The sequence below is a fragment of the Oncorhynchus gorbuscha genome, linkage group LG02 (assembly GCF_021184085.1).
Source record: "Oncorhynchus gorbuscha isolate QuinsamMale2020 ecotype Even-year linkage group LG02, OgorEven_v1.0, whole genome shotgun sequence".
NCBI lineage: Eukaryota > Metazoa > Chordata > Actinopteri > Salmoniformes > Salmonidae > Oncorhynchus > Oncorhynchus gorbuscha.
In genome coordinates this window covers 82771196-82790290 of record NC_060174.1, presented here as the reverse complement: position 1 = coordinate 82790290, position 19095 = coordinate 82771196, and the positions used below count along the sequence as shown (strand labels likewise).

Genomic DNA, 19095 nt, shown 5'->3' with positions numbered 1-19095 from the left:
GTTGTGATAGAGCCTGGAATCGAACCAGGGTGTCTGTGGTGAAGCCTCAAGCACTGAGATGCTGTGCCTTAGACCTCTGCACTACTCAGAGCTCCCCCCAAAATAGATATTTCTATTTCTATTTCATGTTTATCCTTGAACAACAACTTGGAATCATAATAACTATTCTGATCAATAAATGAGTGACTTCATTAGGTTTTCATTTAGGCTACTTATTTGCTTGAGGTCCACTTACCTGCGAGCCGAGTTGGTGCCTGCAAGGGGTCCAGCAGTGTGTTCAGTGTGGATGCGTTGCAATGTCACACCTGGAAACTGATAGACAAACCCGGTCCCTTGTGACAGACTGGGTGAACACATCCAAATACAGAGAAAGCTCAAAATGATTGAAGCTGTCATTGTCTGCGAATTTATGGTTCCTTTCGAGTGATAGTTTGAAGTGTATAAAGTTTGGAGACGGACGTCTTGGGAAGGCAAAGCCGCAGGGAACGAATATAGCGTCCTAATTTGTCATTAAAGTAAATTAATTCAATATAAATCTGCAACGTCGTGAGACATTCTGTAGTGTTCTCCTGTCTCTGCCTTCGTCGTGTTAGGCGTTTGCCTTCCAACTCTGGAGGGAATGTATACTGTCTGCAGCAGCGTGCGCGCTATATGCAGCAGTTTTTGCGCAGAGCCTATTACCTCTCAGTAATGTGGAACGGATAAAGTTCACCACCATCAACAGAATATATAGTGGTAGGCTAGCTATTCGTTTTACATGTATGGAATAGGAAGCCGTATCAAACCTTATCCATACATAATTTACGAGGCACCAACATAAACTAACAAGTGCGTAAATTCAAATCAAATAGTGATGCAAATCATATCGGTTTAATTGATCAAAAAGTAGCAATAGATCTGAAGGAAAGAACTAGTATAGGCAGGTAGGGGCCTAGAGTAAGAGTGCATTTACACATTGTTACATAGTACTCACAACCAGTATAATCTCCCGTGGGCATGTTTTACTTCTGGGTTACAGAGATTACAAGTAGTATAATTGTCCCCAACAATGAAATTGGGGATGGGACTGTGGATCTGACTCTATCCATTAGTTGGCTATCTGACGGGACATCTCATACAGCACAGGACCGATTTTGATGGAACTTGGGTGAATTATGTGTCTTGCCATAGAGATCTGGCATTTACAAAATTACACTGATTGGCCCAAATCGGGAGATAATAATTATCTTAAATGTGTTAGTCACAGGTGATATCTCAATTGGCCCAAGGTGGCTCTGCATCATTTGTGGGGGATGACATGTTTACTGTTGTCTTGTTCTCCTTTGATCTTACATGAGCAGAATTGTATCATCATTTCAATGCAGAGGAGGTTGATGGCTGGAACAGTCCCTTGGTCACATCATCAGGATATCAACGAATTTCTGGAAATGCAACATGTCGCTGGTTTAGCAGGATTCAAGCACTGTTAAGGACAACAAACCCAATCAACAAAACAAACCAAAGCCATTTTGCCAAGCGGTATCAAAGATGGCACCAAACAATCCACAAGCAATGGATGTTGACTTGTTAAAATCCATCAACGAAAGGCTTGCCAAACTTGATATCTTGGATATATTACAAGAGGACATCAATGCATTATGTGCCAGTCTAGAAATCAACCAATGTCAGATTGATGATCTAAGGAAAGAGAACACAGAACTGAAAGGTACTGTAGACTATATTCATGGTAAGGTGTTGGTAGTGCAAAGGGAGAACAAACAACTTAATTAAGGAAACCTTGCTTGATGTACAGTGTCAAACAATGCGGTACAATCTAATCTTTTCAGGGATACCGGAGAATGACAACAGCAGAAGCTGCGAGGACATTGTCCGAGACTTTATGTCAACTCAACTGAAACTGCCCATTGATGTTGTGCGTAATGTCACTTTCTCCAGAGTCCATAGAATGAGTAAGGCCTCTGGGAATTGGCCACGGGCTATTATTGCAGGTTTTGACCATTTTAACAAAATGAAATGGCGTAGAGCAGGGGCATAGAACTAAGAAACACTGATTTTGGAATGAATGATCACTTCCCCACAGAGATCAATGAAAGGAGAAATACATGTGTCCCATCATGAATGATGGATAAACTTTACATCAACGGGCAACTGTATCGGGACTCTAGAGTAACTCCCTGGCTATTTTAATCCAACTGTATCGGGACTCTAGAGTAACTCCTGGCTATTTTAATCCAACTGTATCGGGACTCTAGAGTAACTCCCTGGCTATTTTAATCCAACTGTATCGGGACTCTAGAGTAACTCCTGGCTATTTTAATCCAACTGTATCGGGACTCTAGAGTAACTCCCTGGCTATTTTAATCCAACTGTATCGGGACTAGTGTAACTCCCTGGCTATTTTAATCCAACTGTATCGGGACTAGTGTAACTCCCTGGCTATTTTAATCCAACTGTATCGGGACTCGTGTAACTCCCTGGCTATTTTAATCCAACTGTATCGGGACTCGTGTAACTCCCTGGCTATTTTAATCCAACTGTATCGGGACTCTAGATTAACTCCCTGGCTATTTCCAACTGTATCGGGACTAGTGTAACTCCCTGGCTATTTTAATCCAACTGTATCGGGACTAGTGTAATTCCCTGGCTATTTTAATCCAACTGTATCGGGACTCTAGATTAACTCCCTGGCTATTTTAATCCAACTGTATCGGGACTAGTGTAATTCCCTGGCTATTTTAATCCAACTGTATCGGGACTCTAGATTAACTCCCTGGCTATTTTAATCCAACTGTATCGGGACTAGTGTAACTCCCTGGCTATTTTAATTCTATGTTCAAATCTGTGTTTGTGTTTTGTAGTGTATCATGACAACTTCAACTATAATGAATACTGATCTCCACTACAATGAATACATGATCTATTCATCTCCACAGGGTTTCATATAGCTCAGGTGAATGTACAGTATGTAGCCTTCCTAACACAATACATGAGGTTTTCAACTTGGTCAACATAAATAATATCCATATTTTAGCTTTGACCGAAACGCATTTAGATTGTATCTGTAGATGATGGGCAAATTAACATTATATAGTCTACTTTGAAGGAATAGGAATGGTGTGGGTGTAGCACTGCACATTCAGAATCATATTTTTATTGTATATATTTATTTAACCTTTATTTAACTAGGCAAGTCAGTTAAGAACAAATTCTTATTTACAATGAAGGTCTACTAAAAAGCCTCCTGCGGTGATGGGGCCTGGGATTAAAGAAATACATAAAAAAATACAATATAAATATAGGCCAAAAAACACATCACAACAAGAGACACACAACACTTAGGTCTCACGTAGGTCTTAGGTCTCTCTACATAAAGAGAGACCTAAGACAACATAACAAGGCAGAAACACAACATGGTAGCAGCACAAAACATTGTAAAAACATTATTGGGCAATGTCAACAGCACATAGGTCAAGAAGGTAGAGACAACAATACATCATACAAAGCAGCCACAACTGTCAGTAAGAGTGTCCATGATTGAGTCTTTGAATGAAGAGATTTAGATAAAACTGTCCAGTTTGAGTGTTTGTTGAAGCTCGCTCCAGTCGCTAGCTGCAGCGAATTGAAAAGAAGAGCGATCCAGGGATCTGTGTGCTTTGGGGACCTTTAACAGAATGTGACTGGCAGAACTGGTGTTGTATGTGGAGAATGAGGGCTTCAGTAGATATCTCAGATAGGGGGGAGTGAGGCCGAAGAGGGTTTTATAAATAAGCATCAACCAGTGGGTCTTGCGACGGGTATACAGATTTACCAATTTACGGAGGAGTATAGAGTGCAGTGATGTGTCCTATAAGGAGCATTGGTGGTGAATCTGATGGCCAAATGGTAAAGAACATCTAGCCGCTCGAGAGCACCCTTACCTGCCAATCTATCAATTATGTCTCCGTATTCTAGCATGGGTAGGATGGTCATCTGAATCAGGGTTAATTTGTCAGTTGGGGTGAAAGAGGAGTGATTACGATACAGGAAACCAAGTCTAGATGTAACTTTAGCCTGCAGCTTTGATATGTGCTGAGAGAAGGACAGTGCACCATCTAGCCATACTCCCAAGTACTTGTATGAGGTGACTACCTCAAGCTCTAAACCCTCAGAGGTAGTAATAACACCTATGGGAAGACTAGCATTCTTCTTACCAAACCACATGACCTTTGTTTTTGGAGGTGTTCAGAACAAGGTTAAGAGAGAGAGAAAGCTTGTTGGACACTAAGAAAGCTTTGTTGTGGAGCATTTAACACAAAATCCGGGGAGGGTCCAGCTGAGTATAAGAATGTATCATCTGCATATACATGGAAGAGAGAGCTACCTACTGTCTGAGCTATGTTATTGATGAAAATTGCGAAGTGCGTGGGGCCTAGGATTGAGCCTTGGGGTACTCCCTTGGTGACAGGCAGTGGCTGAGACAGCAGACTTATATATATATATATATATATATAGATATATGGATATATACACTGCTCAAAAAAAGAAAGGGAACACTAAAATAACACATCCTAGATCTGAATGAATGAAATATTATTATTAAATACTTTTTTCTTTACATAGTTGAATGTGCTGACAACAAAATCATACAAAAATTATCAATGGAAATCAAATGTATCAACCCATGGAGGTCTGGATTTGGAGTCACACTCAAAATTAAAGTGGAAAACCACACTACATGCTGATCCAACTTTGATGTAATGTCCTTAAAACAAGTCAAAATGAGGCTCAGTAGTGCGTGTGGCCTCCACGTGCCTGTATGACCTTCCTACAATGCCTGGGCATGCTCCTGATGAGATGGCGGATGGTCTCCTGAGGGATCACCTTCCAGACCTGGACTAAAGCATCCGCCAACTCCTGGACAGTCTGTGGTGCAACGTGGCGTTGGTGGATGGAGCGAGACATGATGTCCCAGAAGTGCTCAATTGGATTCAGGTCTGGGGAACGGGCGGGCCAGTCCATAGCATCAATGCCTTCCTCTTGCAGGAACTGCTGATACACTCCAGCCACATGAGGTCTAGCATTGTCTTGCATTAGGAGGAACTCAGGGCCAACCTCACAAGCATATGGTCTCACAAGGGGTCTGAGGATCTCATCTCGGTACCTAATGGCAGTCAGGCTACCTCTGGCGAGCACATGGAGGGCTGTGCGGCCCCCCAAAGAAATGCCACCCCACACCATGACTGACCCACCGCCAAACCGGTCATGCTGGAGGATGTTGCAGGCAGCAGAACGTTCTCCACGGAGTCTCCAGACTCTGTCACGTCTGTCACATGTGCTCAGTGTGAACCTGCTTTCATCTGTGAAGACCGAATTTGCCAATCTTGGTGTTCCCTGGCAAATGCCAAACGTCTTGCACGGTGTTGGGCTGTAAGCACAACCCCCACCTGTGGACGTCGGGCACTCATACCACCCTCATGGAGTCTGTTTCTGACCGTTTGAGCAGACACATGCACATTTGTGGCCTGCTGGAGGTAAATTTGCAGGGCTCTGGCAGTGCTCCTCCTGCTCCTCCTTGCACAAAGGCAGAGGTAGCGGTCCTGCTGCTGGGTTGTTGCCCTCCTACGGCCTCCTCCGCATCTCCTGATGTACTGGCCTGTCTCCTGGTAGCGCCTCCATGCTCTGGACACTACACTGACAGACACAGTAAACCTTCTTGCCACAGCTCGCATTGATGTGCCATCCTGGATGAGCTGCACTACCTGAGCCACTTGTGTGGGTTGTAGACTCCATCTCATGCTACCACTAGAGTGAAAGCACCGCCAGCATTCAAAAGTGACCAAAACATCAGCCAGGAAGCATAGGAACTGAGAAGTGGTATGTGGTCACCACCTGCAGAACCACTCCTTTATTGGGGGTGTCTTGCTAATTGCCTATAATTTCCACCTGTTGTCTATTCCATTTGCACAACAGCATGTGAAATTTATTGTCAAAAAGTGTGTTATCCAGGCAGAAAAGAGAAATTGGCAAAAGAATGATTTCGATTCAGAGAAATAACAAAATTGAATTATTTATCTGAGCAAACCAGAAACATTCAATATAGAAATTCAAACAATACTTTAAAACCATTTTCATATAATACGTAGGAAAGTTGTGCTGGACTATGGTAGATGAAGAATCAATCTATCTTTTTAGACTGTTTAACTGGTCAATATGTCAGTGTATTATGTCTGTTTGTAACAGTGTGTTATATGTGAAAATGTGATCGTATTATAAATTGTATTTGAATGTTTAAGGACTCTTGGAAGATTAGTCCAAATGAAGACTAAAAGAGATCCTAATAAAATGTATGGGCCATGACTCATACAGAATATCTTTAATTACGGTCTAGAACAAAACAAGCCCATTACAAACAAAAACATTGGATCACTGTAGGATGTAGGAATATTAATAATACTGTATAAACATAAAAAATATGGGAACATAAACAAATCCCTTGACTTCTGTCATTGCTTAGTCTGAGTATATCCATGGCACATTACCCTGACCAAAAACTTGAATCAGTTAGTTAGTTATCGCCATCTTGTGGTCACAGTATATCATTGCCTCTGTGGTGAGTTCCAAGACAGCCTGTCCACTCCAACTGTGTCCCCCCTCCCCCTTCAGTCACCTGCACCTTCTCAGGGTCAAAGCTCCAGTACTGCTGCTCCTTGAAGTATACCTGTCCATCAGGGTGGTTGGGGGCCCCGTTGGCCCTCTGGGGGACGCCCCTCCAGTTCTCCAGGGTAGTATGAGTCGGGCATCAGGGTCCCAAAGCACAAAGTAATGCTGGCCTTTAAACACCACCAGGTGGCCCAGGTGGCGGTAGGTGAAGGACTGGTCAGGGTGTCCAGGGAGGCCTCGCTCACTGCTCCTCAGGGGGAAGCCTGGGTCCACATCGCTGCTAGAGTAACGCCACACTCGCCTGCCTGGAGGAAGAGATGCAAGGAGAAATGTGCTGGTGGTAACAACATAAATAAGGACACAAACTGAAAATTCTGTGTAAAACATTTCTGCTATGATCTGACTGTATTCTGTATCTCGAACTTGAACACTAACCCCAACTGTAATTCAAGACAGTTATTACTGTAACTGGACTACCTGACCACTCCTTATAGAGGACATTCAATTACAAAAAGGACAGTAGCTTTAGTAATGTATAAGCTTTTATGACTATACAGTACATTATATACATGCATATTCTTCCATGTTACTACAATAGAACAAGTGCATCTGCCAAAAGCCTGACGTATTCATGTACATTACGTCTGACTACCCAGCTTTCTGCAATGGACAAGTACAGGTATGACCTACATACCTGTTTCAAAGCAAGTTAGAGAGTTACACGAAAGATACTACTTGGCACGCCATATCATTGCAGCATGGAAAACCCAGCACATCACGGATGACTGAGTGCTGAGATACTGACAGCTGAGCTGACGTTTGATTTACTGTATTCTGATGCCAAAATCAAAATCAAAAGAGCCAAATGATTTTCCGATGCCCCTGAATCGCAGACACAACGTCTCCTTTGATTTGTCTCCAGATGTTGCCCACCCGTTCTGTTTGGAAAAAGTTGAGCAAACAATTGTGTAAAGGTCTGATAAAATCGGTATCCCTAAGGAGAGCAAGACAAAACATGGGGAGATAGTTTGTCTGGCTTCTCCCTGTTTTACTGTCTAAGTGGAAATGTTGATGTACAGGGATGTTGCTTGTTGACTTTGGTGTGACTTTGAGGGGACGAGAGGATGGGAAAAAAAGACTGATAAACACTGTCTCCAGCTGCTGGAAGCCTGGCTCTGTGATATAGTGATCTCTGGACATCCCTTTGGGTAAAGCATCAGAGTGGTCAGATGGAAGAATTGAGTCTATAGAGTAACCTATGCTACCGGGTGTGATTCCCTCATTGGTGGAAAAAGTACCCAATTGTCAAACTTGCGTAAAAGTAAAGATACGTTAATAGAAAATGACTCAAGTAAAAGTCACCCAGTAAAATACTAGTTGAGTAAAAGTCTAAAAGTATTTGGTTTTAAATATACTTAACTATTAAAAGTAAATTGAATGAATAAAATGTACTTAAAAGTATCAAAAGTAAAAGGTAAAATAATTTAAAATTCCTTATATTAAGCAAACCAGACAGCACCATTGTCTTGCTGTTTATATTTACGGAAAGCCACTCCAAAAGTTTCTTGTTAACAAACTATAGTTTTGGCAAGTCGGTTAGGACATCTACTTTGTGCATGACAGAAGTCATTTTTCCAAAAATGGTTTACAGACAGATTATTTCACTGATAATTCACTGTATCACAATTCTAGTGGGTCAGAAGTTTACATACACTAAATTGACTGTGCCTTTAAACAGCTTGGAAAATTCCAGAAAAAGATGTCATGGCTTTAGAAGCTTCTAATGGGCCAATTGACATCATTTGAGACAATTGGAGGTTTACCCGTGGATGTATTTCAAGGCCTACCTCCAAACTCAGTGCCTCTTTGCTTGACATCATGGGAAAATCAAAATAAATCAGCAAAGACCTCAGGAAAAAAATTGTAGACCTCCACAATTCTGGTTCATCCCTGGGAGCAATTTCCAAACGCCTGAAGGTACCATGTTCATCTGTACAAACAATAGTACGCAAGAATAAACACCATGGGGCCACGCAGCCATCACACCGCTCAGGAAGGAGACACGTTCTGTCTCCTAGAGATTAGCGTACTTTGGAGCAAAAAGTGCAAATCAATCCCAGAACAACTGCAAAGGACCTTGTGAAGATACTGGAGGAAACAGGTACAAAAGTATCTATATCCACAGTAAGACGAGTCCTGTATCGACATAACCTGAAAGTCCGCTCAGCAAAGAAGAGGCCAATGCTCCAAAACCGACATTAAAAAGCCAGACTACAGTTGGTAACTGCACATGGGGACAAAGATCATACTTTTTGGAGAAATGCCCTTTGGTCTGATGAAACAGAAATAGAACTGTTTGGCAATAATTACCATTGTTATGTTTGGAGGAAAAGGGGGAGGCTTGCAAGCCGAAGAACACCATCCCAAATGTGAAGCACGGGGTGGCAGCATCATGTTGTGGGGGTGCCTTGCTGCAGGTGGGATTGGTACACTTCACAAAATAGATAGCATCATGAGGTAGGGAAAGTATGTGGATATATTGAAGCAACATCTCAAGACATCAGTCAGGAAGTTAAAGCTTGGTCACAAATTGGTCTTCCAAATGGACAATGATCCAAAGCATACTTCCAAAGTTGTGGCAAAATGTCTTAAGGACAACAAGGTCAAAGTATTGGAGTGCCCATCACAAAGCCCTGACTTCAATCCTATAGAAAATGTGGGCAGAACTGAAAAAGTGTGTGCTAGCAAGGAGGCTTAAAACCGGACTCAGTTACACCAGCTCTGTCAGAAGGAATGGGCCAAAAATTCACCCAACTTATTGTGGGAAGCTTGTGGAAGGCTTCCCGAAACATTTTTATTTTTTACCTTTTATTTAACTAGGCAAATCAGTTAAGAACAAATTCTTATTTTCAATGACGGCCTAGGAACTATGGGTTAACTGCCTTGTTCAGGGGCAGAACAACATATTTTTACCTTGCCAGCTCGGGGATTCATTCTTGCAACCTTTCAGTTACTAGTCCAACGCTCTAACCACTAGGCTACCTGCCATTTGACCCAAGTTAAACAATTTAAAGGCAATGCTACCAAATACTATTTGAGTGTATGTAAACTTCTGACCCACTGGGAATGTGATGAAAGAAATAAATGCTGAAATAAATCACTCTACTATTATTCTGACATTTCACATTCTTAAAACAAAGCGGTGACCCTAACTGAACTAAGACAGGGAATTTTTACTAGGATTAAATGTCAGGAATTGTGAAACTGAGTTTAAAGGTATATGTACTTCCGGCCATTTTCTTGTCCTGCTAAGCATTCAAAATGTAACAAGTACTTTTGTGTGACAGGGAAAATGTATGGTGCAAAAAGTAAATTTTCTTCAGGAATGTAGTAAAGTACAGCACTTTTCCCTGTAATAAATGGGATGGCTTTAGCCACACTTTTAATATGAAAAGAATCTGTCCTTTAGCTTTTTCTAATTGAGACTTTGTATACTCTTTGACAGAGTGATTGGACACTATGGTATCATGGTGAATGATAGCACAGCAGATGGTAAAGGGTTAAACAATCGGATGCTGATCCAATCTCTAGTCAGAGGTGACTACCTCAAGCTCTAAACCCTCAGAGGTAGTAATAACACCTATGGGAAGACGGGCATTCTTCTTACCAAACCACCCGACCTTTGTTTTTGGAGGGGTTCAGAACAAGGTTAAGGATAGTGAAAGCTTGTTCGACACTAAGAAAGCTTTGTTGTGGAGCATTTAACACAATATCCGGGGAGGGTCCAGCTGAGTATAAGACTGTATCATCTGCATATAAATGGATGAGAGAGCTTCCTACTGCCTGAGTTATGTTGTTGATGTAAAATGAGAAGTGCGTGGGGCATAGGATTGAGCCTTGGGGTACTCCCTTGGTGACAGGCAGTGGCTGAGACAGCAGATTTTCTGACTTTATACACTGCATTCTTTGAGAGAGGTAGATAGCAAACCAGGCCAAAGAACCCTCAGAGACACCAATACTCCTTAGCCGGGCCACAAGAATGGAATGGTCTACCGTATCAAAAGATTTGGCCATGTCAATAAAAATAGCAGCACAGTATTGCTTAGAATCAAGGGCAATGGTGACATCATTGAGGACCTTTAATGTTACAGTGACACACCCATAAACTGAGCGGAAACCAGATTGCATACCCGAGGGAATACTGTATACATCAAGAAAGCCAGTCAGTTGATTATTGACAAACACTTTTGATAAACAGGGCAAATAGAAATAGGCCTATAACAGTTAGGATCAGCTTGATCTCCTCCTTTAAATAAAGGTGATAGAGGAATTCTAAATTCCTGTATGTTTTATTGCCAAAACCAAATTCGCACTTGTTTCTAATTCATTAATGAGGTGTAAGTTCATTAATTATGCATGAAGTAGATCAAGACCAGTCTTAAAAGTCAGGTAAGAGCGTTTAATTCCAGAGAGTACTAAATGCATACACACATTTCCACAGGTTATAAACTGAAAATGACGTCAGCGTTTTCCAAACGTTCTATTCCACAAGCAGAGGGGCCCTCTAGCTCTTGAGCCTTCGCGTTATCAGCACGAAGTCAAGGCCAGTCAGTATAAATCACCATTCTAGACAATCTGGAGATGGTCCGTTCCCACCACCTGGAGATTTGTACAACTGAATGAACTAAGGAACAGACCTTCATTGTTACTAAACTCCTGACTACATTATATACAATTGGGAAAGGGAGCAAGAGAGAAAATTTACATTTACATTTACATTTAAGTCATTTAGCAGACGCTCTTATACATGTACAGTACATTATAGCATTTGGGCTAGTCAGTTCTGATTGGAATGTATACATCATTAGTCATTTCAACCATAATTTCCTCTATCAAAAGGACGAACTGTGGCTGACTTCCAAGAAATGGGAACCTCCCCAGAATGGAGAGAAAGGCTTGGTGATGATAAGGGCAGCAACCTTAAAGAAGAAAGTGTCTAAACCATCTGACCAATATGTTTTTTGGGGGTCAAGTTTAAGGAGCTCCTTTAGCACCTCGGTCTCAGTGACTAACTCCAGGGAAAAATTTTGCAGCGGGGGAGGGGAAAAAGAGGGAGGAGTATCAGGGATAGTCGCATTAGAAGGGGTGGGAGATGAGGAAATATTGGACGGGCAAGGAGGCATGGCTGAGTCAAATAGGAATCCTGACTTAATGAAGTGGTGATTACAGAGCTCAGCCATGTGCTTCTTGTCAGTAACAACCACATCATCAACATTAAGGGACATGGGCAGCTGTGAGGAGGAGGGTTTATTCTCCAGGTCTTTAACCGTTTTCCAGAACTTCTTGGGGTTAGACCCACAGATAGAGAACTGCTCCTTAAAGTAACTAACTTGGCCTTCCGGATAGCCTGAGTGCACTTATTTCTCATTTGCCTGAACGATAGCCAGTCAGCTTGAGTATGCGTGTGCCGAGCCTTTCGCCAAATTCAATGCTTGAGGTGGAGTAACTCTGCAAGATCACGGTCGAAATATCGGCTGAACCTGTTTTTAAATAAGGTCCAAGCGTCTTCGACAGAGGGTATCAAGCTGATTCTATACCATTTTACAGAGGCTAGTTCATTAAAGTTTTTTAGCAAGTGTCTATGTCAAATCAGGACAGGTCGTTTCACTGAGCAGCCATTACAAACACAGGCTGTAAAACAGTGATCACTAAGGTCATTACAGAAAACACCAGACTGCTACCTATCAAAAATGGCGCCGGAGGAGATGGCCTCCGTTTTACAGTCTCCTAACCAATTGTGCTATTATGTGTTTTTTTTCGCGATATTTGTAAATTATTTTGTACATAATGTTTCTGCAACCGTATCTTACGGAAGAAAAGAGCTTCTGGATATCAGGACAGCGATCACTCACCTCGGATTAGACAAAGATTTCTTCAACAACAACAAGCAGGACTCACACGATATTCTCCAAACACCCCACAGGGAAGACATCCCAATTATTCGCAAAAGGAAGCGACGCAGAGGATGAAGAGCCGGATGCCTCGTCCAGACCCGCAGAAGACAACTAGGAAAGCTGCAGTTACCGTCAATCTTACACGCCAATGTGCAATCATTGGACAATAAACTAGACGAGGTAAGATCACGAATATCCTACCAACGGGACATCAAAAACTGTAATATCCTATGCTTTACGGAATCGTGGCTGGATATTTAGCCAGCGGGATACCCGCTGCACCGGCAGGATAGAACAGCACACTCCGGTAAGACTAGGGGGGGGGGCGGTCTGTGCATATTTGTAAACAACAGCTGGTGCACAAAATCTAAGGAAGTCTCTAGAGTTTGCCCACCTGAAGTAGAGTATAATGTGACTAACTGCAGGCCACACTACTTGCCTAGAGAGTTCTCAGCTATACTTCTCGTGGAAGTTTATTTACCACCACAGACAGATGCTGGCACTAACACCGCACTCAGTCAGCTGTATAAGGAAATAAGCAAACAAAACAAGAAACCACTCACCCAGAGGTGGTGCTCCTAGTGGCCAGAGACTTTAATGCAGGGAAACTTAAATCAGTTCTACCAAATCTCTATCAACATGTTAAATGTGTAACCAGAGGGAAAAAAAGCATACAAAGCTCTCCCTCGCCCACCATTTGGTAAATCCGACCACAACTCTATCCTCCTGATTCCTGCTTACAACCAAAAATTAAAGCAGGAAGCACCAATGACTCGGTCTATAAAAAATGGTCAGATGAAGCAGATGCTAAACTACAGGGCTGCTTTACTATCACAAACTGGAACATATTCCGGGATTTTTCCGATGACATTGAGGAATACACCACATCAGTCACTGGCTTCATCAATAAGTACATTGAGGACGTCGTCCCCACAGTGACTGTACGTACATACCCCAACCAGAAGCCATGGATTACAGGCAACATTCGTACTGAGCTAAAGGGTGGAGCTGCCGCTTTCACGGTGCGGGACTCTAACCCGGAAGCTTACAAGAATTCCTGCTATGCCCTGCGATGAACCATCAAACAGGCAAAGCGTCAATACAGGGCTAAGATTGAATCATACTACACTGCCACATGCTCGTCGGATGTGGCAGGGCTTGCAAACTATTACAGACTACAAAGGGAAGCATAGCCGCGATCTGCCCAGTGACACGTGCCTACCAGATGAGCTAAATCACTTCTATGCTCACTTCGAGGCAAGCAACACTGAGGCATGCATGAGAGCATCAGCTGTTCCGGACGACTGTGTGATCACGCTCTCCGTAGCCGATGTGAGTAAGACATTTAAACATGTCAACATACACAAGGTTGCGGGGCCAGACGGATTACCAGGACGTGTGCTCCGAGCATGTGCTGACCAACTGGCAGGTGTCTTCACTGATATTTTCAACATGTCTCTGATTGAGTCTGTAATACCAACATGCTTCAAGCAGACCACCACGGTCCCTGTGTCCTCGAACACAAAGGCAACCTGCCTAAATGACTACAGACCTGTAGCACTCACGTCCATAGCCATGAAGTGCTTGGAAAGGCTGGTAATGGCTCACATCAACACCACTATCCCAGAAACCCTAGACCCACACCAATTTGCATACCGCCCAAACAGATCCACAGATGATGCAATCTCTATTGCACTCCACACTGCCCTTTCCCACCTGGACAAAAGGAACACCTATGTGAGAATGCTATTCATTGACTACAGCTCAGCGTTCAACACCATAGTACCCTCAAAGCTCATCACCAAGCTAAGGATCCTGGGACTAAACACCTCCCTCTGCAACTGGATCCTGGACTTCCTGACAGGCCGCTCCCAGGTGGTGAGGGTAGGTAGCAACACATCTACCACGCTGATCCTCAACACTGGAGCTCCCCAGGGGTGAGTGCTCAGTCCCCTCCTGTACTCCCTGTTCACCCACGACTGCATGGCCAGGCACGACTCCAACACCATCATTAAGTTGGCTGACGACACAACAGTGGTAGGCCTGATCACCGTCAACAACGAGACAGCCTATAGGGAGGAGGTCAGAGACCTGGCCGGGTGGTGCCAGAATAACAACCTATCCCTCAACGTAACCAAGACTAAGGAGATGATTGTGGACTACAGGAAAAGGAGCACCGAGCACGTCCCCATTCTCTTCGATGGGGCTGTAGTGGAGCAGGTTGAGAGCTTCAAATTACTTGGTGTCCACATCAACAACAAACTAGATTGGTCCAAACACACCAAGACAGTCGTGAAGGGGGCACGACAAAGCCTATTCCCCCTCAGGAAACTAAAAAGATTTGGCATGGGTCCTGAGATCCTCAAAAGGTTCTTGAGCATCGAGAGCATCCGATCTGGTACGGCAATTGCTCGGCCTCCTAACGCAAGGCACTTCAGAGGGTAGTGCGTACGGCCCAGTATATCACTGGGGCAAAGCTGCTTGCCATCCAGTACCTCTACACCAGGAGGTGTCAGATGAAGGCGCTACAAATTGTCAAAGAACCCAGCCAGACTGTTTCTTCGATTAGGGAAATCAAGCTTTTGCTTTGCTGATAGAACATAAACATGCAATACATTTAGATAAATATTTTAAATGAGGCATGCTTTTCTTCTCCAAATATTGGGTAACTCCCAGTGCAACTGTGAAAGCAGAGGCATGCTTTCATGCAACTGCAGAATGGGACTCACCTTTGGTAAAGCTATGTCAACACAACACCTCAAAGACATTTTCACTGAGAATGTTTTTCCTAAGATTTGGTATTCTGAGAAACAATTAAGTAAGTACTCAAAGTCTATGAAAAATGTACATAACATCTCCTTTAATTACAACCAATATATTGTAATCAATTGTTAACGACACTCGATTAAATGTTTCCCTCATTTAAAAGTATTACTGTAAAGTTCTTTTCCTGGTGGTTGAATGATGCCAGGCTGATTCTACCTGAGAGCTTTGTTGACATCAATATCATTGTGTTGGTGATCCTCCTCCTCCTTTAGGTATCCATACTTTTCCTGAAACTGCTACTCAGGAAAACACAGAACATACAAACAAATTCAGAATGTGTATCACACTCTCTCCTGGACCATTGACTCTTTTCAAGGTAAGGAAAGAGAACAAAACAATATAAAGTAATTGAGCAATTTGTGTGGACTACAATAAGTGCTTTAGAATACCATGGTCAAGACATCTGGCCTGGAGAGAAGAGATGAAAGCTTAGGGGCTGGTATGAAAGAACCTGAAACATCATTAAGCACTGAGTAAATGCAGTGGAGGACTCAAATGAAGGCTAAGTGGTCTAATCAGCCTAGTTTGTTGGGACCTCGCTAACACAGCATATGCTAATATCAGAGATACCATTGATAAGTTTCTTACCACTGACAGAGATGTTTGTGGTGAAGGAACAACCCACCATACTTTTCCCTGACTGGATTGATTAGGCCACAAGGGCCGACAGCCAGCGCTGTTCCCATGAGCAGCTGGGAGCGCGCAGAGTGCATTGTGGGATGGGATGTGGCGCTCCTGCCCTGTTCGGCAGCTGGGTGATGATGGGCGACACTCCTTCTATGGCCTAGGTCCCAGCAGGTGTATTTCACTGATCATCCCTAAAGCCAACACCTCATTTGGCCGCCTTTCCTTCCAGTTCTCTGCTGCCTGCGACTGGAACGAATTGCAAAAATCTCTGAAGTTGGAGACTTTTATCTCCCTCACCAACTTTAAACATCTGCTATCTGAGCAGCGAAACGATTGCTGCAGCTGTACATAGTCCATCGGTATATAGCCCACCCAATTTACCTACCTCATCCCCATACTGTTTTCATTTTATTTACTTTTCTGCTCTTTTGCTCACCAGTATCTCTACTTGCACATGTTCATCTGATCATTTATCACTCCAGTGTTATTCTGCTAAATTGTAATTATTCACTCCCTCCTCATGCCTTTTGCACAAAATGTATATAGATTATTTTTTTCTACTGTTATTGACTTGTTTATTATTTATTGTTTACTCCATGTGTAACTCTGTGTTGTTGTCTGTTCACACTGCTATGCTTTATCTTGGCCAGGTCGCCTTTGCAAATGAGAACTTGTTCTCAACTAGCCTACCTGGTTAAATAAAGGTTAAATAAAAAAATGAAAAAAATGGCTGCCTAATGGAATCCAGCCAGCACAGCTGGATAGAGACTAAATACTAGAGAGAGTGGCCTCTGCATTGGACTGGAACTCCACAGAAAATTGTCATTGCAAAGAAAACAAGGCTGGATCTACAGCAGGCTAAATGATAAATTCCAACAGACACATCCAAAGATACCTCGCACCATTGTTTGACCAGAGTGCCAGGGCGAAATCCTAATTTTAGATCAAGTGACGGGCATGCTTCTCAAATTAAGATTCAGCCCGACAACTAATGAGTTACAAGTCAGTTCTCTGTTCACTATGCTCTTCGGAATTTGTGTGACCAAAAACGATTATTGCTGAAAATGGGCTGTACTGTACTGTACTGGGAAGATTTAGCAATTTAACATTTTTAAAAACAAAGCCAGACCACAAAGAACTCACAGAGTAGCCTAGTTGCTGCTCAAAAGATACAAAAAGGAGTGAAGTAAAGTGAAGAACCATGAAACTGGGACCGACATTTTATGACACAATGTACATTTGAAGTCTTTGTCATTTAGCAGATGCTCTTATCCAGAGCGACTTACAGTAGTGAGTGCATACATTTTAGTACTTTAGCCGACAGACATTACAAGCGACTGACATTACAAGCGTGATTCAGAAATTACAAAGAGAGATTAAGGATACTATAGTCATCCCGTTTGAATTGATTAACTACAAAATGGTAAGACGTGTTTTTATTTGAATTCTTGTGCCGCACTGCCCAAACAAGCTTGTTAGCTAGCTAGCTTTGGTCCAACGTTATACTCTCTTAGAAGTTCAAAGACATTCAAAGTTCCTTCATAGAAGCCGCTCCTCCATAGGTATAATTCTGTGGGCCTAATTCAGATAATGCATGTCTTAACAAGATGCCCAGCACTTCAATAGAAGCCTCCTCCTCAACCCTCTGTCACTCTCACGATATAAACCGTTACTTTTTTGTCACGCCTGCTCCCGCTCCCCCTCCCTGGTGCCTGTTTTTGCTTTGTCAATATGGATTATTGTGTGTAGATTGATGAGGGAAAAATATCTATTTAATACATTTTAAAATAAGGCTGTAACTTAACAAAATCTGGAAAAAGTAAAGGGGTCTGAATCCTTTCTGAAGGCACTGTAACTCAACATATTCTCAAAAAGCATACAAAGGCTGTGTGTAATTAACAGTATATGATTATTTTATTCATTGTAATGGGGAAAATTGTGTAAGTGTCGAGCCTGCTCCTGTTCCTCCTCGCTGGCACTCGAAGGCACCAGGTGCCCCCAGCATTACGCACTCCTGCCACCATCATTACGCACACCTGCCTTCTCCTGTCACACGCATCAGCAATTATTGGACTCACCTGGACTCAATCACCTGTGTCATTACCTTCCCTATATCTGTCTGTCCCCAAGCTCTGTTCCCCGCTTAAGGATTAATTGTCGTACGTCACCAGTGTGTTGACGCTGTTCCTGTCTTGTTCCATGTCTTTTCCTTATTAAATGTTGACTCCGGGTACCTGCTTCTCTAATCCTGTGTCGGTCCTTATAGAATCCTGAAGCCATCAAACGAAGCATCAGGGAGTGCTGGCTTTCCAATTGGTGCTGACGTCACGTCCGGGGGCCGCCGCCGGTGGAACTGGGGGTGCCTATAAGCCAGCTCGTCAGGCTTCCATGCCCTAGCTGACTTGAGAGGTTTTCTTGTCCCGGTTTGCTCGGCAGGTGCCCATCTCATGTCCGGCCTCAGCCGGATCACCAGGGTTTTACGCCTCGCCAGGCATCTACGCTTCAGCAAGCTCATCAGGCTCCCATGTTCCAGCGCTTCGTCTGAACTTTAACACGGTTTTGGAAATATAAGGAACATATCTTTCATATCAGTGAGAAATCATTTTCAAAAAACAAAAGGTTAAATTACTACACACCTTTTACACAGCCATATTTCCATTTACAGCAATTATGTACGGAAAACAGTCGGAAGACAGAGTCGACTACATGTGCTAATTAGCTATCTGCATCTCCAAACACCTGTGTGTAAATAGAAGACAGACGCAACAAATGCATTGTCACAGAAAAATACTGTCAGCTGCAACTGTTAACCGGTTAAGTATGTGTTTATTTACTGTTTGAGAAATTATTGTGGTGATTTGAAAGTGGAGGGCTTTATGTTTCTAGAACCGTACCACAATTGAGAATCAATTTTAGCTTAGTTTGAGTATTTGGCTGTTTTAGCTGGCAGAGACAATTAGTCTCTAAACAGAACATGTAAGGTCCTTGGATTATAAGGTGTAACGTTAGGCTCCTTTTCCTTTAGTCCATTGTTGAGCAATGTTTACCC

General features: G+C 42.8%; 1 protein-coding gene across 2 annotated transcripts in view; it reads right to left on the bottom strand.

Moving 5' to 3' along the window:
• The window catches only part of LOC124011111 (collagen alpha-1(XXVI) chain-like), a 53492-nt gene extending 52860 nt beyond the window's left edge, over window positions 1-632 (bottom strand). The window contains exon 1 of one of the 2 annotated variants that reach the window (XM_046324159.1): window positions 236-632. In XM_046324159.1, the coding sequence (XP_046180115.1) occupies window positions 236-396 (161 nt within the window). In that variant the 5' untranslated portion in view covers window positions 397-632. The remainder of the gene's footprint in view (window positions 1-235) is intronic. The other variant, XM_046324150.1, reaches the window with a different exon arrangement.
• Between the last annotated feature and the right edge of the window lie 18463 nt (window positions 633-19095).